This window comes from Phasianus colchicus, chromosome 16 (assembly GCF_987193195.1).
Source record: "Phasianus colchicus chromosome 16, bPhaCol1.hap1.1, whole genome shotgun sequence".
Classification (NCBI taxonomy): Eukaryota; Metazoa; Chordata; class Aves; order Galliformes; family Phasianidae; genus Phasianus; species Phasianus colchicus.
In genome coordinates this window covers 3,496,691-3,519,141 of record NC_143451.1, presented here as the reverse complement: position 1 = coordinate 3,519,141, position 22,451 = coordinate 3,496,691, and the positions used below count along the sequence as shown (strand labels likewise).

The window sequence follows — 22,451 nt, the reverse complement described above, 5'->3', positions numbered from 1 at the left end:
GAAATGACCCAGCACCTTCTGAGGCCATCACTGCTGATGTGGGAATTCCTGTTATGTTGGGGCTGGGACAGGGAGGGACTCTGGAAAACACCCTGGTAATTGGTAAAGCTGATGAGTAAGTGGTTGTGTTAGGGCACGTGCATACACATTATGTGTATAATTCAGTTATCCTTTACTGCGTGCTTAAAAATGATCTGCAATATTGTAAATAGTATGTCATAAGATCATAGAACAGCCAGGGTTGAAAAGGACCACAATGTTCACCTAGTTTTAACCCCCCTGCTACGAACAGGGTCATCAACCATCAGAGCAGGCTGCCCAGAGCCACATCCAGCCTGCTAATACGTGGAAGAAAATTCAGCAGCAAAGTGTAATGGTTTGTATCTGCTCGTATGACTGTCAGTAAGTAGCTGCACAAAAGTGGATGCAGAAGGTTCCCAAGTAAAAGGGAATGGGACCATTTAGAGGCAGCAAAGATGGGAAATTAATGAATTTTGTTTTACCAGCAGTTGCCAATGTGGGCACAATGGGAATTCCTGCAGGAGCACTTCTGGCTGGGACAGGGATGCCGTGTCTCTGCTGATACAGCACTGCCCAAAGGACAGCAGGAGGCACCTTTGTGAGGCTGCAGCTGCAATTAACATCTTGGCAAACAAAGAGGGGAGGGGAAAAAAAAAAAAGCTTTGTACACGAGGTTGCCATAATTTTGTCTTAGTGATATCCGTTTCCAAGTGCATTAAAACAGCCCACAAAACCTCTTGCTGTTGTCATCAGCTGCAGGGCCGTATTTAGAGCATCATTTGTATGATCGATTCTCTGCTGAGCTGTTAATAGCAGCCATCAGAAGGTTAACGGCGTAGGGTTTTATGGCCAAGCATTAGGGGAAAGCTTTCCTCTAACAGAAATGATCACTTTCTTTTCTAAAAGCATTTGTTTATGAAAGTGCAGTGACAATCTGGTGTGGCCACGGCCAATGAAGCTGCTGGTTGGCACTGGCTGAGGCACACAGCTTCCCTGCTTTGTAGCTCTGATCTTTAGTGAATAGAAAACAAAACTGGGGGGTAGGGGGATAAAAAAGGCAAGTATGCTCTAGATGGAAGCTCTTCTGGAGAAAGCTTAAATAGCTTTATGAGCTGTTATAGCTTTTATAAGCACTTTCATATTTCCCAGAATACTCAAATGCTTTTGTAGGAGGGAGAATGTCTTCGGTTTGATGTGAACTAAAATTAGCATTTTCTGCTCAAATAAACATGCAGGGTCTAAATTGCAACCACAACCCAATTCCTATGTCTGGCAGCAGCTCTCATCAGTATGGCCCCAAATGTTTTATCATTAATATCGCTGTCCTGTGTATTTTCTCCCACTCGCTGCAGCTCTCATCCTTCTGATGGCTGAGCCCATTGACAGGTATGGGGAGACAGCTTCTTTAGAGCCTTATCTGGTGCAGTGATTCAGACCTTGAGCAGTCCAAAATGCCATAGGTAGGCAGCTATTAATGCTATTCTGAAGAGAAGTCAGTTTATGGCACTCTTAAAACAGTCAGCTGGTATATCTAGGTTTTGCTGATCCTTTTTATTTAGGACAAGAGGAAATGGGCCTTAAGTTGCACCAGGGGAGGTTCACATTGGGAATTTGGAAACATTTATTCTCGGAGCAGTGCTGCAATGGCACTGCTGCATAGGAGCAATGGGGTCACCATCCACAGAGGTGTTCCAGAGCTGTGGGGATGTGGCACTGAGGGATGTGGGCATGGTGGGGTGGGTTGGGGTTGGACCTGGGGATCTGAGAGGTCTATGATTTTTGGAGGATTTCCTGGATGAAGAATATGTAATCACTGGGTATTCATGTAATTGCTGTTCAGAGAGGAAGCTCACTTGTGAGTCTCGCTTGTCTGGTTGTATGGGACCAGTATTAAAGGTTGGAGCTCAGAGATAAATGCTGTGAGTAAGCAACTACACACCTCTGTCTTGATAAGTTATTGAATCGCCCTTAACAAAATTATCAGGACAGAGCTGGGGGTGGTCAGGGCGTAGCTTTGCAGTATCCTGGGTACTGGAGCTCCAACCCTGCTTGCTGGCAGCCTCACTGGGGGTCAGATGGGCAATTCCAAGAGTGACATTCTTGGCAGGTCTGACGCCAGCATCCTGGCACGTTTGTTTTATGTGTCACCCAACCACGCTGTGGCCGATGGCACTGTCTCAAGCTGTGGGATTCGCTGGATTTAAGGAATCCCAAGCGGTGGGGCGGCGTGGATGGTGACACATGGAATCTGACCTTGGCTGCCTTTAACAACTTGAGAAATGTGAGCACTGCTGGCTCTGATTGCCTGTGGGGCTGACCTCGCCCTGCCTGCCCATCTCTGTGGGGCTGGGGCAGCCCCTGCTGTGTCTGTGTGCTGCCTGGGGCAGAGGCAGCAGCTCTTCCCCTAGTCCCTGCAGTACCTTCTTGTCCCTTTTCTCCAGCACAGAAGTGGAGTGGAGGCTGCCTGCATCTTAACGTGAGTGGTAGTACTAGAGATATCACAGTGGGGTTCAGCACAGGTCCTGCAAGCAGTTCTGTGCTTATTATGGCCTCACTGGATAATTCCTGTGGGCTGTCAAAGTATAGTAACTTCCCTCTGCAGTTCTCCAGCAGCACTTGTCCTTGCATCCTCTTTACCACGACCCAGTTATCTCAGAGCTGCATTCAAGTTGGATGATTGCTGCGTGCCCCATGGGAGGTTAACCTGGGGATACCCAAAGGCACTACCAAGTGCAGAAGGCTGCTCTCTGCCTTTCTGTCATGCACATCTCCAGAATGGAGGAGCACTTGGTGTGCAGCAACAATGCTTGTGGGAACCTGGCTGGCTTTAGACTGTGCGGAGCCCACTGCAGGTCCAGTCTGATCACTGCTGCTCTACCTGTGAGGCACTGGAACAGGTTGCCCAAGGAGGCTGTGGATGCCCCATCCCTGCAGGCATTCAAGGCCAGGCTGGATGTGGCTCTGGGCAGCCTGGTCTGCTGGTTGGTGACCTGCACATAGCAGGGAGTTGGAACTGGATGAGCATTGTGCTCCTTTGCAACCCAGGCCAATCTGTGATTCATCTGCCCTTGGCCACACCTCAGGAACAACAGGGAGAGTTCAAGTGGGAGCATAAAACAGTCACAATGCAGGTGGCACTGGGCTGAAGTATTAATCTGCCTGAGGGTGGGAAGGCCCTGCAGCAGGATCTGCATCAGTGGGCTGAGGCCAATGAGATGAGCTTCAGCAGGACCAGGTGCCAGTGCTGTGCTTTGGTCACCACTTTTGCTCCTTTCCTGCAGTGCCAGCCTTGTGCTCCTCTTCCTACTGCTCCTGACACTTGGAATATTGCAGTGGTGCTGCTCAGTGTCAGAGGCTGCATTCCTAGGAGCTGGGTCAGTCATCTTCCACATCTCTGAACTGAGGTAGCAGGGAGTCAGTGATGCAGCAGATGTTCAGTTATGAAAATTGTGCAACTTCCAGAAGCAGGAAATGAATCTTCATAGAATCATCACCGGGGTTGGAAAGACCTCCAAGATCGTTCAGTCCAACTGTCCATCTATCACCAATATTTCCCCACTAAATATTTCCCTTAGTACAACATCTGAATGTATCTTGAATACCTCCAGGGACAGTGACTAGCAGCTCCCTGGGCAGCTATTCCAGTGCCTGACCACTCTTTCAGAGAAGAAATCTTTCCTTGCATCCAACCTTAAGCTCCCCTGGTGCAACTTGAGGCTGTTCCCTGTAATCCTATCACATGGGAGCAGAGGTCAACCCCCACCTCACCACAACCTCCTTTCAGGGAGTTGTAGAGAGCTGTGAGGTCTCCCCTGAGCCTCCTAATCTTGGATCTTACCTTAAAAAATCCAACAGGATTAATCTTGAGTGTCCTTCCTAAAGGAAGTTTGACTTACTCATCCCAAACCCTTCACATCCCGATATCTTTGTGCAAGGAGCAAGTGCTTCCCATTGAACTAAAGCAATGTGGAGCATTGGGGTGGAGAGAGCAGTGCTCAGTGGGAAAGCCTGACTCCAACGAGTCAATGGGAGCCAGGCATGAAAACTGCCTTGTGGGTGTTGGGCAACCGAAGCTGCCAGTGGCACTCTGTGTTATGGAACTGCTGAAATTCTCTCCGAATCTTACTGAGAGTAAGTAGGTTAGGAAGGAATTTGCAACAGCATGAAACATCCAGGAGAGAAACGTGCAGAAGTGGCAGCACAGCTGTATCCTGATATCTTGAAAGCAACTCCAGCAGGGTTCTTCAAATGAAGCTCTCAGCACGGCGTTGCTTCTCTTTTTGCAGTGGGGGCTGTTGGATGGGGGGGCACTTCATGGGGCAGCTGCCCACAGAGGCCACGTGCACATGGATGGAGGCAGTGACTGAGTGCTTTGCTTTCACTTAAGTTGACAAAGTGGCTTTGATTCGATTGTAGGCTATTTTAAGCCAATTGCTCACTAGCAGAACGTTCTATTTTTTGCTAATGCAGTCCTTGCTTTCTAGAGCACACACTTTACAGGGGGTGATGGGAAGGGGGTAGAAGTAGAAAAGAAGCTGAAATTCTGTATTCCTTTGTTGAACCATTGAAGATGCTGTGAGAGCTGGGAGCGGGCAGCAGTGGTGCTCCTGCTGTCCTGCTCTGCTACCTGCAGAAGGCTGCCAGTCACTGGTTGGGTTGGGTTTTATTTTTAGAGGCAGAATTTTCAAGTTTTCTTCCCTGTTTTGCATTGTTTCTACACAGAGGGAAGATGGGCCCTGGATCTTGCAGAATTTGTTATTGATTGCATGAGTTGAAAACGTGGGAGGGAGGGGAGTAGCACAGCCATGGCATGGACCTGCTGCTTCCTAAGGCCATCCATTATTGGGTTCAGTTGAAAGAGAGCTGCAGTGCAGGTAGAGGCCATCCTCAGTGCTGGGATATTACTGGAGTAAAATCTCAGCTCCAGAGAGCCATGAAATTGCCATAACCTTGACTCACCCATACTGAGCTGTAACTATTTCCAATAGTAAAAGCTAAATTTGGGCATGTGGGGCCCAAATCTTTAATTGAGCCTCTGAATGTTTGTGTGTCCCTTCTCAAAGGGCTGGAAATGCTTTCATCTCTGGAGCTGCTGCTGCCACAGTTCTTTTGGTGCTGCAGATGCACACCCTTCTAGGCATCAGCTGGAAGCATCTTGGCTGGAATTTGCTGTTTTTGTGAGCATCGTGTGACACAGCTGAGCTGACTTGTGGCTACTGACCAGGGGCAAGGAGGAACCTTTTCCCACTGGTGTCACTGCTTAATGCAACTGAGCAAGTGATCCCTTAGTGATGGTCCTGACTTTCCCTTTGACAAACCTTGTTGGGTGCAGCGAGCTGTTTGAATTCTACGCTGCTTTGCTCTCTACCTGGATTTCATTCTTCTGTTTTTGTGGCACAAAGGATGTCAACCTCCAAGTGCTCTCTTTTAAGAAATCATCTACACTGAGTGCAATTCAGAGTGGAAATCTGCATTAACTCCTTCCTCTTGATGTTGTTTGCAGGCATCTGAAGAGGCCTCGCTCCGGGCTTTGGAGAGTTTGATGACTGAGTTCTTCCACAATTGCACAACAAATGAGCGGAAGCGGGAGATAGGTGAGTGCCTGCCCCTTCCAAGGGACAGTCCCACTGCGTTGTGCTGCCTGCAGACCTCACCAGAGGTCACTTTGTGCTTTTATTAAACAAATATGGCAGGGAAAAGTGCCCTGTCTGATGCAGAACTGGCATCACTGTCTCTCCTGCTTGTGTGAATTGAAGTAAGGGCTCGCATAGCTTGGGTTTGGAAGATCCCATGACAGGTAACTGACATCAGTAACTAACATCAGTAACTGCTCCTGTGAGCACGGAGCTGCAGATTCTTTTTACTGAGTGGGAACTTGGGTGGAGGAGGGATGTTTTTTTTTCTGCCTGCATGGTGTTAGACTGCTTGGCTTGAAAAATGCTCACCTTCTTCCTAGAGGTGGTGCATGGACTTGAGGAGTTGTCCTGCCCCAGGGAGGGAAAGCAGAAGAATGCCCTAATTAATGTGAAATGACAAGGGGGAATAAACAGTGAGGTTTCATTTTGCGGAGTGTTATTAAATGTGTCCTTCTGAAAACCAGCAGAGATCATGCTGGTCCTCCAGAACAGCTCCTTTCTGCTGTGCCTAATGGGCACCAATAGATCGTTCTGCTTTTCTTCTCAAATTTCTGCCACTTCTACGACTTCAGTGCAAAGGTATGATCAGTGTGAAAGATTTATTCCAAAAATCTGGATGAATTATTGAGCAACTGGCCAACTATTCTTCTATTGAGATCACCTGCAGTGCTAGAGTGGATCTCTATTGTACCTTTTCATTTAGTCCAAATACCATTGCTGTGTTCCTTTCGGTATCTCCCTGTTCTCCTGGTCTAGCTGCAGGAAGGAAACCTACTGTGAAGGCTGAAATGTGGCCAGCCTGTAGCACAGCCCTTGCAGCTTCTCCTTCCTGCCCCATTTGGTGTGCAGCTGCCTGACCTGAGATGCCCACCAGCACTTCACTGGAGGTGCTGAGGCTTTTGGTGCTGACTTACCAAGCCAATGTCTCCTGAAGCAATTGCATTTAAACAAGCGCAATTTTTTTTAATATATTTTTTTTCTTTCCAACTAGTCTCAACATTCAGCACTTAGCCCAGAGTAGCACGTCTGTCATTTCAGAACACTGTTTGACACACTTATTTTCTTTTTGTTGAAGCCTGCTGTTAGATTATTTTCAAGGTTTTTGAGTGTGATACCCCCTGCCCTGGTTGTTTGAGTGACCCTGGACATGGTTTTTTTTTCTGTGCTCAGTGTGCTGTACGTACATTGTTATGACTCTGTTTGCAGCTTGAGTATTTTAATGCATTTTCTAATACTTTGTTTTTTCAGAGGAGCTTTTAAATAATTTCGCTCAGCAGATAGGAGCCTGGAGGTTCTGCCTCTATTTCCTGTCAAGCACAAGGAATGACTACGTGATGATGTACAGTCTGACTGTGTTTGAGGTAAGATGTGTGTTGTTGTCTGCATGGTGCATTTTCCTTGTCTGATGCAGTTCTATATGACAATCGATTTTATTTGAAAATGTTTCTCTAAAAAGGCAGCCTTAATGAGGACAGTGATACAGCTTCTTTTATTGCTTTCTCCTAAAGAAGTTATTTAATGGCAGGCTTACAGTAGGAGAATCTTTGTACATAAATTGAAGAATTAAGTTCCTGGCATCTCTGAGTACAAATTATCTGCAGTTTGAGAGGCTGCTCAAGTTTTCTGCACCACGCTTTTAAGAATTACTGCTTTTATACTCTCCTTTATAGTAGAAATGTGTGTGGCTACCTCCTAGCTGCTGCAAACTGTAATGCTAAGGGGTGAAACCAAATTGCTTTTATCTTTGAAATCTCTTTTTCTGACATGCTCTTTTTGGAATTACATCCCGCAAGCTTGTGTGAGTTCTAGAGGGGAAGGTCACTCTTAGAAGAGCATGTCCCACTTTTTACTTATTTATAAAACAGAAAAAAGTTGTGGTTAAAAGCCTGAGTATTGGTTTGTATAGCTACTGGAAGAAACAAAATGTTCTGTGCAAGTTTTGTCTTATCAGCTTGTATCTCAGTGAGCAGTGCATTATCTTTCCTTGATGATATTCTGGGGTTTGGTTGTGGTCAGCTGGGTCTGTTTTTCTTTTCTTTGGGTCTCTGCACTTGTTCTGGGCTGGATTGCAGTCTGAGCCTTGCTCCAAACTCAGGGAGTGTTAATGCCCTCTGCAGTGGCCTGCTCTATAGGCAGAGCAAACAACTCTGTTCTTAGAAGTTGCCTTGGCAAATTATGTGTCTGTGTTGTTGTTGACTTCTTGAGGTAGAAGACTCCGTTTATCCAGGGCTGTGAAGGGAGGAAGATGAAATAGATCTACAAAAGGAATCTGTGTGGCCCTTAACCATCAGGAGACCCTTCTCAGAAAGGAGTGGCAGAAGTTATATGGAACAGATGTTACGCAGGAACAATAATTAAACTGATTTTCAGGAGGAGGAAAACATGTTTGGTTACTGAGCCTCAGGCTCTCTGGGCAAAGGGAGAAAGTAGTACTGAAAAAAAGAATTGTGCCCAGAACTAAACAGAACAAAGAAATCACTGTGCAAGTGTAAAGTGAGGGAAGCAATCCATAGCTCAGCTGAGAGATTAAGATCTCTCAGTGGAGAAGCTGGCATTCCTGATCTTAACTACTTTAGCACTCTGCCTTTGGCCATTCCTCTGCGGGTCTGCAGCTGTACCATGCTCCTCAGCTCTGTGTTGAATGTTGGTCCAACCATGTGTAGGGACACAAGGCTCATCCCTAAAACTTCCTGTGAATGCTGTGTTTTCTAGAATATCCAGAAAGCTAATAGCTGACTTGGTGTAAAGGCCCTCCTCCTGGCCCCCTTCCACATGAACTGTTGTCTCCTTTTGCTCTGGGAAAAGAGAATGCCTTCCCAAGAACATTTCTCAGGTGAAGAAAACTGCCACTTTCACATGAATGGAGTGAACTGTGAACACGAGGATGGATATTAGTGCTGAATCTGCCAGTTTTATGGGTGCTTCAGAAGTTGTTCTGGTCTTGCAGTGGGGAACTGTCATTTGATTTGGGCCATTGTTGGTTTCTAAGCTTTTGGATCCTCTCCAGGGGAAAGGAAAAAAAGCCTGTTAACCTTTTTGAGACAATTTGTGTGTCTGTGAGCCATCTATATGTGTGTATGTATATACCCATCTCTGCATACTAAACTGGTACCTTAGTACTGTATCTCTGATCTGCTCTAACCATAAGCATAGCTTTCCATGTCATACAGAAGCACTGCACAGCATTCCCTGCTGTTGCATTTTCCAGCTATATGCCTGCAAACAGCTACAGATAGTGCCCCTGTGGCAGGCCTCCTGTGTAAATTATCCCCAGAGGCAGAGCAATTAATGCTCCAGAGTCCCTAAATGGGATTGTAGCATGGCAGGAAAGCAATTTGTGACTCTTCATATGGATTTTGTCTGCTTTTTTAAAGTGGACTAAAAGCTTTCTGTTTAAGTGCTGCCCTGTCACTGCAGAATCACTGCTCGTGAAGCAACCTTCCAGCTGAGCTCCAGGAGACCTCTGGAGCCTCAGAGCTATCGAGAGCCAAGCTTACTTCCCTTCTGTGTTGTTATTCTGCCTCATGCAGGGCTATTTTTTCCCTTTAGAAGGGGAAGTGTGGATGTCCAGGGTTAAAAGATAGAGGCAAGCAGCCAACTCTGCTTGACCGAAGGCTGGTTAGTATGGTGATGTGCCATCAGATAGTAGAAGTCATCTTCAGTGAAAATCTGATTTTGCAAGGGTTCTGTGTGTCTGATACTGTTGTATTGGGTGTGGAACTTCATTTTTTGTTAGAACTTGTTCCTGCACACTGCATGGCTGGTAAGAGGTGGGCTCGGTGAGTTTTGCTCAGCAGCCTGAGCACTGCTGTCTTCCATTGCCCTAGGACCCTGTTATGTAGCAGAGCTTATTCAGAGGTAGTGGTGCAGGGTCTATGGCCTGTGAAGCTGCTCTTGTTCTGCCTGGGTTAGTTCTCACATACTCATCCTTGTGCTGATAAAGATAGCAGGGTTAGGGCTGCTGAATAATTGTGCATCTGAAATGGTAACTTCACCTAAAAAGCTGGGGTCAGAGCTTTAACAAGGGCAGTGTCTTCTCCTTTAACCTGCTGATGTCTCCTTGTTTTCTTATCTGCAGGTCTGCCTGTGGCAGCCAAGAAGCTTGAACTAAATCACTTGTAGATGCTTATTTTTTTAACTGGCTATGCATGGTCAGCAAAAGGCATGGACAGATCTGAAAGCTATGGCCTTTCCCCCTGCCTCATGCATTGTGGCAGACAAGCCTAAGGCATGAGATGCAGCAGTGCTGAGCAGTGCTCTGTCCCTGTACTGTGTGCCTGAGGTCTCCCCATGAGTGCAGCTCTTGCTGACTTTCACACTGAGCTTTGTAGCTACACCTGAGGCTGTAGGGGATCAGCTTTTCCCAGGTTTTCTTTAAGAAAGCAATAAGTTATGTCTGAAAAGCTGCTGATAATATATATATTAAGATGCTTTTCCTTCAGGCACTATACCTGGTATCATTAAGGTTATCCTATTCAGACACCAAAGTATTTATCTTCAGTGAAGCATGTCATATCAGCTTGTTTACGATGGACTCATTGGAGAGCTCTGTTTCTTTTCCAGAACCTAATCAATAAGATGTGGCTTGGGGTCCCATCTCAAGACAAAATGGAGATCCGCAGCTGCCTGCCCAAGCTCCTGCTAGCTCAGCACAAAACTCTGCCTTACTTCATCAGGAACAAACTCTGCAAAGTCATTGTGGATATTGGCCGACAGGACTGGCCAATGTTCTACCACGACTTTTTCACTAACATCTTGCAGGTAAGAAGGTACTAAAGATATTTTTTTGTCACCTAATTCTAGAGCTCAGGTTACCCTGAAAAACTTTGGCACCACATCACGTAAAGTTGCCAGCTGAATGCTGTAGGGATGTTTGAGGTCTCATCCAGAAAACAAGGAGGAGTATTTGAGGCCCCTGGCTGAGATGCTGCAGCTAGTTTGAATGTTACTTGTTTGAAACGCAGCATCTTCAGGTGAAGCCTGGGCTTGACTAGCAGCTCACTGTTGCAGACGTCATCTTTTGGTTGAGTACTTTGTTTCCAATTCTCCCCAAAACGTTCATAATTGACTTAGAGTCTGGCTGTAAGCTGAAATGCTGCTCAGCCTTTTTCTGCTGACATAATTGCATCGTCTGAATGCAGCTATGCCCATAGACAAGCCCCAAGGCAATTACTGAAATAAATCAACATCCCTAAGTGTCAAGAGTTTTTGCTAAGACAAATGGATCTAGTATTAATTGCAAAAGAAAATGAGCCCACCTGGCATCCCAGGCTTGTTTTGTTGCAAACTGGAGTAATCTCTTCTGAAATAGCTCTTTGTGACCACATAGTGCAGCATGCTGCATTTTTTTCCTGAGTTGTCACTCTAACAATAAGTACTTTAAGACAACTGTCTATATTTAAGTTTTGGCTTTGATTACATCTGAATTTGCAATTGGAAACACTTTGTAATCTACTTAGCCATCTTTAGTGCATACAGAGCCTACTTTAGTTTTTCCTTAAGCCTCTCCTTGTGGGCTGAGCATCTGAGGGAAGTGCTCCCATTAATAAGTTTCTGTAGCAGAAACCTTCAAAAATTGTTCAGATAAATTGGAAGAGAAACACAAATACCTCAACTTCAAGACCCCAGAAAAGTGAAAGCAAAACACAGCTCCTGTGCTAGAGTTGCAGAGCCGTCTGATCTCAGATTTGTCTTCTGAGATGATTTAAAGCAATTCTTTGATTCTTGAGCAGCAAGTTGATATCACAGTACTCTAAAGGCTCAGTGCCACATCCTCACAGTTCTGGAACACCTTCAGGGTCAGTGACCACACCGTTCCCTGGGCAGCAGTGCTGCTGCCCCACCACTCCTTCTAAGAAGAAATTGTTCCTAATACCAACCTGCTACCAGCTCCTGTACCATCATGCTTCCTTTCTGAAGGCCAAAGTCACATACATCCAGACAAAGAGCTTAAAGGTGTTTTTTTTCCCCAACATATTTCACCAAAATATGCAGCCTGATCAGTATTAGGCCAATTTGTCTCTGGTCTCATGGGCCAGTGAGCTGAAGTCAGCCTGCACTGTTTAATTTATGACTTCAAGGTGATAATGGTGATTGACTTGAGATTTATTTTCCTCCTGGTGAGAGCAGTGCATAAATCATTTTGGATGTTTCAGGTTGAGAGATCAGGGTGTCTTTCAGCTTTTTCCCCACCTGAATGTGTCTTTAATATCCTAATGGCTAACAAAGGCAAGAATCCTTGCTTTCTCTGCTCCTATTCCTGTGCATTCTGTACACGGTGGAAGTCATTCTTCTAGGGTAAATGTGATTTCCAGCATGAAGTACAATGCAGCCACAGGCAGAGGTGCACTCCATAGCTGTGTTCTGTTGCCACCCAGTGCTGGCTGCAGCTGTCTGTATGCTGTTGGAAGGAATGCTTTTGTTTTCTTCTGGGGAGCTGCCTGGCTGATGTTGCAGGCTCTGAGCAGCAACCTCATTACCTGGTGAAACCATGGGTACTGTGGTTCTGAAAAGTGGTGATGTCAGCAGAAGGCAGTAAATGGGAGGAACAAACTGTTACTGGTAAACATGCTGGAACAGAGAATGTGTGCAGTGTCATGATGAAAGCTCTCATGAAACCCCAAGGACTCTCATAGTGCTTGAACTGTTGCAACATCATAGGTTAATGTCTCAGGAAGTGGAATCCTTGCAGCACTGCAAGCTCAGAGCTGTTACTCCTCAGTCCTGGAACAGCTGTGAACTGCAGGCAGAATTGCTCATCTCCTCTTTGTGATCTGAAACTTTTTCAGGATGTTATCACATTGTATTCATGCCTTTTCCTTTCAGTTGATTCAGTCACCTGTGACCACTCCTCTGGGACTGATCATGCTGAAAACAACCTCAGAAGAGCTGGCGTGTCCACGTGAGGATCTGAGTGTAGCCCGCAAGGAAGAGCTACGTAAGCTGCTGCTGGACCAGGTGCAAACCGTGCTTGGACTCCTCACAGGTATGAGCTGGTGTGCTTGCAGTCTGAAACAACCAACTTGCTTTCTCACCCCTGTGATGCTGGCAAGTTTGCACATTCTCAAAGCAGTGAAGCAAGGTGTGGGTGATGTAGTGACTGCTCGTGCTGCTCAAGCACTTGACCTTTGGGTGCCCTGTTCAGATCAGTGCAAAGCAAGCTAGTGTAGCAGAGCAGTTAATACAGCTATGTGTGCCCTTCTCTTTATGAAGAGGGATTGTGATTGTCTTATCTTAGTGACCCTGAAACACATACTGAATGCTTGTACACACAGTGCTCCTTGTTAAAGCCCTTGAGATGTATTTGAGAAGAGCTATCTGTCTCTGGTATGTTAAATGAATCAGTGTTTTTTTTATCTGTCTGTTGTAAGAAATGTCTCTTTGGCTAGGTATTTTGGAGAGCATCTGGGACAAACACAGTGTTACTGCTGCCACTCCGCCACCATCCCCAACTTCAGGAGAAAGTGGTAAGGACAGATAAAGCTGAGTCTTTATCTTCATGTGCTTTAACTTGCAATACCAGGTATAGATTCCTTCCTTTACTGTCTGTTTCCTAAAGCTGTTCTTAGGCCAACAAATTGCAGGTAAGAACAGCTAACTTCAGCTGAAGAAGCCATTGCCACTGCAAGGGATGCCCCACTTGAGAATGCCACTTCATTTGGCAGTACTGCAGTCCTCAGATGGCAAAAAGCTTTCTGAAGTGTCAGCTCAAAATGCTGTAACATCACTGAGTTGGCACTGTTATATGTGAATTTCAGCTCTAAGCACATCAAAAGGCAGAGTGGAGCAAAACTGAAGCCTAATTCAAAAGCAAAGTGACAGGACTTTGTGCATCTTTATTGACACAGTCTATTTCCTCCCCACTCCTGTTGGTCTTTTGCAGAGTTGTCTGTCTATTCTCATTTACATACATATTAATTATCTTTGAAAAGGAGACTGTTTCTATGTCCTTGGAGGACACTTCGTTTATCCTGCTATAAGGAAAGCTGTGGATGCAGAGGGTCTCCCCAGGTGTAAGGATGAGATGACAACCATTTTCGGTGGTGCTCAATGTGCTGTTGTCCTGTTACATTCATCTCGCCTAGGAAGTGACCAGCAGCATGTGGTATCTTTTTCCATCTCAGACTACAAAGCAGATCATGCAGTGAAATCAATATTTTGTTAAAACACTCGAATCTCAGATCTGCCTGCTTTTAACAAGGAAAAAGAAGGGTTTAGGCTCTGCAAACCAATAATGTTGGTTGTGTACAGTGAGGTGATGAAACGCTTGGGGGTTGATTGCTTCTTTCTGTGCATTAACACCAAGTTGTGTTCTGTGTGTTAAGAGTTGTAACAGATCCCTTGTGTGTTCAGATTTGTCTGTAGGACCTTAAGCAGTTAACTGAAGGCTGTGGATGGCTTGCCTGTGCTGGTTTGCACTGGTCAGCACTAGACTGTGCTGGTGAATGTTAGTGTTTGGTTTGTTCATGCTTTGATACAATTTTTATGTTTAAATCAGAGTTGGACCAGAATTTCAAGTGCTTATTTTCCTTAGACCTTTAAGACTTTGATATTTATCCATAAAACACAAAAGCTTAAATGGAAAGCACTATTATCTTGATTTTAGGGGGAAATTCTACTGTGGGTATAGTGACACTTTTGCATGGACTTACGTGCTGAATGAGTGCTATACTTTTTTATATTAAAACCTGTGCAGTCTGTAAGCTGAACAAACCTTTTTACATGCATGTTGGGTACGTTTGGATCTCATTCACACAGCAAAGTATTCCTGCTTACTGGTAACAGTAATTTCTTGTTGCATTTTCCTTGCTCAGATAAGGCCTCCCTCTTGTCCTTTTTGTATCCTGGTGAAGGTATTGGTGTTCCAAAAAGCAAAATAAGCTTCAGAAGTTCCTATAACCATTTCATGTCTTCTGTCAGAGCTGAAATCTCTTTAGGAACTTGGAATATCCATTTGTTCTTTTTTGCACAGGGAACCAGAGTGCAATGTCTGCCACAAGTCCTGTGTAGTTTTAAAATAGCACTTAAAACCTACACTAAACTCATTTCTCATACCATTCAAGCCAAGGAACTCCAATGTGTGCAATATTGGGTAACTTTTGAGGTAAGGGATTGTATAGGCAGATCAGTATAGAATTCACTCAGCAGTGATCTCTCAGCCTCCCAGTGTTGTCTTTGAATGATTTGTACCTCTGTATTTGATTAATTCCTTCCATGGATGTATTTGGACATGTATGGTAAACAAATGCACAAACATTTGTTACCGCTTCTGCAGAATTAGCATGATCCCAGGTCCTTCTCCCAGATAGCTCTCCCCCTGTGCATGAATGCTGTTCTTCCTGTAAATACATCACCTGTTTGCAAAGATACAAAATGTACCTTAACATCCTTTCTACTCTGAACTTTAAGAGTTTAACTGGATGCAAAACATTTGGACCAACTGCTCTGAGTTACAGAGCCCTGATTCACACGCTGTGGCCACGCACTGACAGCTGAGAATCTTCAGTTCTTGCAGTTTGCTGGAAAGTCCCTTAGGAAGATGCACGATTGCTTCTGTGAGCAGAATGCAACACACTGCAGCATAACTATGGCTGTGAACACTGTGCTGGGGCTGTTCTGATATTAAGACCAGGTGTGGGATTATCTAATGCAGTTGAGGTGGTGTGATGTCTTACAGTTCTGGAGTGGGAGAGAAAAAAGTGTGAGACATGGCAGAGTGTTATCAACTTTGTGATGCAGAGCATCCATCTTGATGAAGGATGGAGACTTGGGAGTCTGTTCATCATGCATGCTTTTGAGTACTTGGAAAATAGCTCAGTAAATCATACCCTCAGCGTTCGTGCTGCTCTTGTGTTGAGTCTTTTCACTTTCAGAAGTTATTTGATTTTCTAGGGGGGATAACTTTAAATTCCATAATGTAGCAAGTGCTTGCGGATTTGTAAAGGTGAAGAGATGATTTGCACCCGAGGAAGAGAAGTTTCAGATCAGCAACAGTCACACAAAGCTGCTGGGGTGCTGGGTGGATTTGGGCTTCACTCACATCTTCCCTAGCAGCTGCAGTTTTGGTATTCTGTATCACGGAGGGTAGAATAGAGGCAAAAGCTTTGTAGAACAGTGATAAAGGTAGTGAGTGGCTTCCACATAATTGAGAAGAAAGGTACAATCCCAAATCCAGAATGAGGAGCTGCAGCAGCAGACTGTTACTTTAGTGAAAAGGAGGAAGTGAATGGAAATTTTTTCCCCTCTTTGGACAGAGGAAGTAGGAAACACAATTGATATGTCCCAAAGAAAGGCTGTCTTTGCCCTTTGTATAGTTAAGCCCTGGAACTCTGTTGCATAGGGATGTTGCATGTATTAAGCATATATGGCCTCAGCTACAGACCTCATAAATCCATGGAAGAAAAATCCTCAGACTGCATGGAGTTCTTCAGACTGCTCTGGGCTCAGGAAGCCTTTGCACAGCAGTGGTCAGAGGCTGAGCAGTGTCACGTGCACTTGCCATGGGCTGTTGGTCACTTAGAAGAAATGCTGGGCAAGGTTTGGTTCTCAGCACCTCTGCTCTTACATAACCCACAAGCTGTCAAGTGCAAGCAGAAGCAACTCTGCCAACTTTTGATATAATATGGACATGCTGCAGAATTTATGCGGACTCACATCAAGGATGCTCAAGTTCTTGAAGGGAATCAATTTTGTAACAGATCCCTAAAATACACATCATGCTGCTATGGTTTTATTTTGCAAAATGCTGTGTGTGCCCTTCTCAGTAAAGCTGATGGTGCAGTACAGAGCTGTCCCTTGAACTTGTTTGTTGGAAATAGACCCCTGGTAACCCCTCTGATCTGACATGTAGGATATGTATGAAACTTCAGAATGTTCCAGAATAAAAAATACTCTCCCATCTCGGACAAATCTGCATGCTGACCAATGCCAGAGGCTCTGGTGGCTGTTGGGTTATGGCTGGGGCTTGCAGTTGCGACACTGGAAAGTAACTGCCTTGATCTGTAATGTGCTTTTCCCCTTTTTCCCCCAGGTGACCTGTTGAGCAGCCTGTTGCAGAGTCCCAGCGCAGCCAAATTACTGAACCAGCCAATCCCCATCCTCGACACAGACAGTGAATACATCTGCTCCCTGGCACTGGAGTGCCTGGCCCACCTCTTCAGCTGGATCCCTCTGTCCACCAGCATCACCCCCTCGCTCCTCACCACCATCTTCCACTTTGCCCGCTTTGGCTGTGACACACGTGTCAGGAAGATGTCCTCAGTCAATGGCAGCAGCCAGAACGTGGGGCTGGGAGCAGAACGGGGCCGGCTGGGCGTCTTGGCCATGTCTTGCATCAATGAACTGATGTCCAAGAACTGTGTGCCTATGGAGTTTGAGGAGTATTTGTTACGGATGTTCCAGCAGACTTTCTACCTCCTGCAGAAGATTACTAAGGAGAATAACGCCCATACGGTGAAGAGCCGGCTGGAGGAACTGGATGAAAGGTAAGAGAAACTAAGCAGCTGAGTAGCTGTGCTAGGGCCTCTTGCTTTCTAAAGGACAGTCTTTATTGATTTGCGGTCATGCATGGTGTGTCTAATCACCTTTTTTTCAGAGTTCTGTGCTGGTGCTGACAGGCAGAAAGGTAGGTGCTCGCAGGTAAGGTTCTGCTCAGGGGCTCAGTTTGCCAAGTGGCCATGGTGGCAAAGGTTTGTGTTCTTTCCTGTCCTCTTCCTCCCCTTTCCCCGTTCGTTGCTGTTTGACTGCAGGTCTGAGGTGGCAGAAGAGCTGACCCTGCCCTTCATTCAGTTGTAACAGAACAGCAGAAGAGGCACAGTGAGGTAAAGGCATTGCAGCACTCCCTTCGCTGGTCGGTATCTGCCTTCTCTGTCATAAACCCAAGCACACAAAGAGTGGGTAGTTGTTCTGCGAGTCCTGATTTGGAAGGAAAGTCTCATGCTCTTTATTGAGATGTGGCAGCTTCTGATTACTCTGTTTTGGGTTTTTTTTCTTTTTTGCTTTTAAACACCACTGAAAGGCAGCCCAGGGTGCTCTGCTTCCAGCAGCGAGTGCCTGGAGGCAGCAGAGGAAGCAGCTCAGCAGCTGTGTGTTCTTTTTGCTTTCCAGAAAGTCACTGACATGCTGGTTGCCTACAACAGCCTGACTCTTTCATATCAGATATTGCTGCTTGTAGGAGTGAGATTTGTTTCACTGTTGTGTTGAGTGGTTGAACCTATGTGCTGACAGTGTGCTGCAGGGGGTGGCTCGGTGCTGCTTTTCAGTGCCTGCAGTGGGGAGATGAGCAGAGCTGGTGCTGATGTTGGCACATGTGTTATCACTGTGTCAGTGTGCTCAGTACCTGGCTGTGGATGTGTGATGATGGAAATGCAGCAGGAAGGATTTTGAGCTCATTGATTTTTCTGTTTGATACCTACTTAGAAGTAAAAGTGAATTTGGAAACCAGTTGTGGGCTTTTTGAGGAGCTGACTTACACGTTTCTTCCACAAAGCTCCCTTTTTCCACATCTTTAGATTCACTTGCAGCTCCGTGATACTGGATCTAGATGAGTTGTGGCTTCTGTTTAACAGTGAATTCTGCTTGCTCGTTTTGAGACTGACTCCCTGTGACCTCAGTATTGTTCCTTCCCTGGAAGTAGGACATGTCCCAGTACAGTGGAAATGTGCTACCTCTGCTTATGGGATATGTGCACAGAGAGCCAGGGTTGTGCACTTGTCACCTGAGTGCATCTTCTTGACTGGACTAACAATCCTAAACAAAGTTGGTACTGATGAAGTTGTCATACCTCAGTAGATCACATCCCCAGGGCATGCCTGCCCCACATCTCTTTCAGCAGCCTCTCGTGGTGATGATTCCTTTTGTTCTGTTATGAAGTCAGTTTTGCTGCTGAAACAGTCAAGAAAAGGATTTAGCTTAAGCTTCTTTACTGGTGTTGGCTTCAGCTGGAAGATGTGAAAATATGGGAAGTGAGGATGCAAAATGTCCAGTGTGGATAGAAGTGGTGCTGTGGATGTTGCTCTGGCGTTTGCAGAGCTTGGCACAAAGTAAGAATTTCTTTGGTCTCAGATCAGAACCTCTTAAAAAATAAAAACAGATAAAAGGAAGGAAGTGTTTGGGTCTGGATACTTATTTTCTGCTTTATTTTTGAAGAATTTGGTCAGTGGCCAGGTGTGTTTAGTGCTGATCCTTGTCAAGCAGGCAGTGCCAAAGAAAAGGTTTGTGTCAATTTTATGCGTGATCAAAAATATTGGATGATTTTATAGATTTATAATAACAAGCAGTGTTGCAGCTCTGTTGGCTGGTAATGCTTCCAGTTGAATGCCTTGTGGTTAAAAGAAGCATTTTTACTCGAATCAGTTTGCAGAAATGGGAGTGAGGCAGTGTAACAGAAGAAAACTGCTCACCTCTCTGAAATTATGCTAAACCAAACTTGCTGCTGCTTTTTGAGAAGAGGCTTGAAGTACTCTTAGACTTCAGAGCTCCTTGTAGCTGGGAAGGATGGGTTTCTCCGCACACAGCCTTGGAGCTCTGCTGCTTGTGCGTGGTGTTGCAGTGTGTCTGTCCATGTACTGATGGAGTACTTCACTCTTCTGAGCATAATCAATCTGAAGAGGATATCTAGCCTTGGTGAAGCTTACATTGTGCAGGACATGTCATGTCCCTGTTCCACAATAACAGCTTATCCCACTGTGCTCTTTATATTTTTCATTGAGCAATGTGCTCTGGAACCCTCTGTACTTGCACTGAGGTCGTGCTCTTGCTGAACTCCTGACATTTTGGTAGCAGGCTTTTTTTGGATGTTCCTTTTAGTATGGTCCCAAGCATTGAAAAGTCCCCCTGCTTTGGAGGAAGATTTGTCTTTGTTGCCCAACTCAGTCAGAAAAGGTTGGGCTCTGATCAGAAGTTTTGGGATGACAGTCAACCTTCTGCCCTGCATAAGGAGCAACTCTTTCTGGCTCTCCCACTACCTCCTGTACATTTGTAACACATGTATTGCTAACTTCTGCCTTAACTTCTTGCTTTCAGCTGAATCCCTTGGTGGTACAATGTGACTAATCCTCTATACATCAGTAATATGAGTTTTGCTGTTACACTTATTTCTCTAGGGTGGGGGATTGTGTTTATTTGCAGGCCTGACTAAACTTGATTATATTTATCTGAATATTAAAGTTGCTTTTGACTAGACTGTCTTTTCTGCTGTTTCAGGTATTAATGGAATGAAGGGTTGCCCGTCCTGTAGGTAATTGTTGCAGGGCTTTACATTTTAATTGTTCTACTGCCTATTAATTATCACGTTCTTTATTTAATGAAAGGATTTAAAGTGAATTTATCACTGTTTCAATGGCATTGCTTTTCCTTGTAGCATCTTTTGCTTTTTCTTAATTCTGTTCTCTTCTTTCCATTGTAGCTACATTGAGAAGTTTACAGACTTCCTTCGTCTCTTTGTGAGTGTCCATCTACGAAGAATTGAATCTTACTCCCAGTTCCCCGTGGTTGAGTTTCTGGCACTGTTGTTCAAATACACTTTTCATCAGGTACAGCCCTACAATGTTGTTTTTTCTTGGTCTTTTCCTTGTGTTCAGTTTTCTTGTCCAGCAGGGGTAGCTTGGTTTGCCCCGTGGGACTGATATGTAAAGCTAGCCCAGGAGAAGCAATTGGCTTGTCTTGCTGGCCCTCCTCCAGCATTACTGGGGACCTGCCTTAATGTGTTCCTGGATTTAGTTGGAGACAGCAGGCATGTGTGGTTACCTTGTGAGAACAGTTTGTCCAATGTCTTAACTTTACTTCTGGTTTGTTTGGAGCTTTGTTCGTTTTTTTGTTGGTTGTTTTTTTGCTACTCCTTGGAACGGAAGACATCTTGGGAACTCGATCCAACTTGCCTGTTCTGAGTCTGCTTTTTTACTGTATCTGAAGCTTTCCTTGTGTTTTTCAGTGTTGCTCTTTAAAAGAACTGGATTTTGATGCACGTTGCCGTGCTGTAGAAGCTGTCACAATGCAATTTGTCCCTATTTAACCTCCATATGTAAACAATGGCAAGGGTGTAGACCCATAAAACTCTGGAAGCTGGTGCAGCAAGCCATGAGATGGGTTCATGCTGAGCCCCTCCTTGTCATTTCTGGGTTCCCACCTTGTGTTGAAGCTCCTGTTCATCTTTTGACATCTTGAGGCAGCAGATCTCCCCAGGAACCTCCTAGAAGCCTTTCAATACAGCAGGAAGTTATTCTGTGGATTGAAGCGTGTGCTAACTAATATTTGCAATGTGTGAAATTGATATGGCCATAGTTGGTGAAATTTATTATTTATTATGAATTTTGTTGTGTTTCAGCCTACCCATGAAGGTTACTTCTCTTGCTTAGACATCTGGACGCTCTTCTTGGACTACCTGACCAGCAAAATTAAGAGCCGTCTGGCTGACAAAGAAGCAGTGCTCAACAGGTGAGCAGGCAGACTGTAGTCTCTCATAGTCTCATAGAAGGTCTGTGAGAAGTAAGCTTACAACTGTATGTGATTTCAGTCCTTTCTTTTTCTAAAAATCACTGACTGTAATTGTGAATTTCAGAGTTTTGTCACGCATTGAACAGAATTCAAACAGAAAAAATAAAGGCAAGAAGGAAAGGTCACTTAAAAATATTGTATGTGAACCCAGCAGCCAGAGGAAGACAACTTTGGAGGCTAAAATAGAACTGGGATATATTTTTAGCATGTTTTAGAGCACATTTTAGCTCATACTAGAGGAGGAGACCACAGAGTAAGTTGCATAGTCAGGGTTCACACACAGCTCATATGGCTACCTGATGAATTGGGAATTTTTAAAATTTAATTAGGGTTGTGAATACCTGTTAAAATTGAAGGATATGTGTTTGAGAAATACTGATAGGGCTGTGTTTGAGAATTAAGTTCTTCTTGCTGACCTCCATAGCTAATTGCATGTACGAATTGCAACAGTGGTTGGCAGCTCTCTTGTAGATGCCATCTCCTGAAATAGGTTTCTCTCTGCCATTCAAACAAGAAAAATAAGGTGAGTATACTGGATCTCGTTCAGATTTTCTAGGTTTGGCAGTGCCATGGCTCATGCCATATGCATTTCACTAATTGCACAAGGAAGCTTTTTTCCCTTTGAGCATCTGAAATGTGTGGTTACTTACCGAAAGGCAGCCTGGCGTCATGACCACAAAGAGTAAATGGGAACTAGCTTACAGCAGGCAGCTCTCTTCCTTCCAGCGTGGGAACTGTGTACTCTTAATTTCTCAAGTAGCAGCAGGTATTTGCACTTAAACTTTGTGATAATTTGTTCCTAATTTGCTGCTGTCTGCTTGATGCTGCTGAACTCTGCCTTGGCATCCTGCTGCCTTTCATCTGGTGAAAGAGTGATGTGTGTTATCTTTACATCAGGAATTTTGTTATGAAGAGAATTGAAACAAGCTATAGCCCTGTCTATCTTGGAGATACTATAAAACAAAAAGGAGTGGCATAAAAGTGGTTAAAACGTGTGCTGCTGCTTTGTCAAAACTACCTGTCCTTAATGATAGCTTCTATAGCCACAGCTTCCTTAATGCTTTAGACATGTAAACAGCTCAGTTTGACAGCATGGGTGTGGTTACACCACGGGAGCACAGATGAAATTTCCTGTTCTGTGGTTATAAATTCTGCATTTTGTATACATGGCAGTGGTACTTCTGGGTAAATTGCCCAATCTGGAGTTCTGTCATCTGATTACCAAAAAATGGGAATTCAGCACCTTGCACAGAAAGCTGTCAGCAGCTGAGCTGGTGGCACAGCTTAATACCTGCCATGTGG

At 44.9% G+C, this 22,451-nt stretch overlaps 1 protein-coding gene across 2 annotated transcripts in view; it reads left to right on the top strand.

The window, feature by feature from the left end:
- Positions 1–22,451, top strand: part of XPO6 (exportin 6) — a 49,898-nt gene that overhangs the window by 8,708 nt on the left and 18,739 nt on the right. For both annotated transcript variants that reach the window (XM_031595309.2, XM_031595308.2), the window contains exons 2-9: positions 5,525–5,615; positions 6,906–7,018; positions 10,221–10,418; positions 12,483–12,642; positions 13,046–13,123; positions 16,687–17,140; positions 20,062–20,188; positions 20,980–21,089. In XM_031595309.2, coding sequence (XP_031451169.1) covers positions 5,525–5,615; positions 6,906–7,018; positions 10,221–10,418; positions 12,483–12,642; positions 13,046–13,123; positions 16,687–17,140; positions 20,062–20,188; positions 20,980–21,089 — 1,331 coding nt within the window. The remainder of the gene's footprint in view (positions 1–5,524; positions 5,616–6,905; positions 7,019–10,220; positions 10,419–12,482; positions 12,643–13,045; positions 13,124–16,686; positions 17,141–20,061; positions 20,189–20,979; positions 21,090–22,451) is intronic.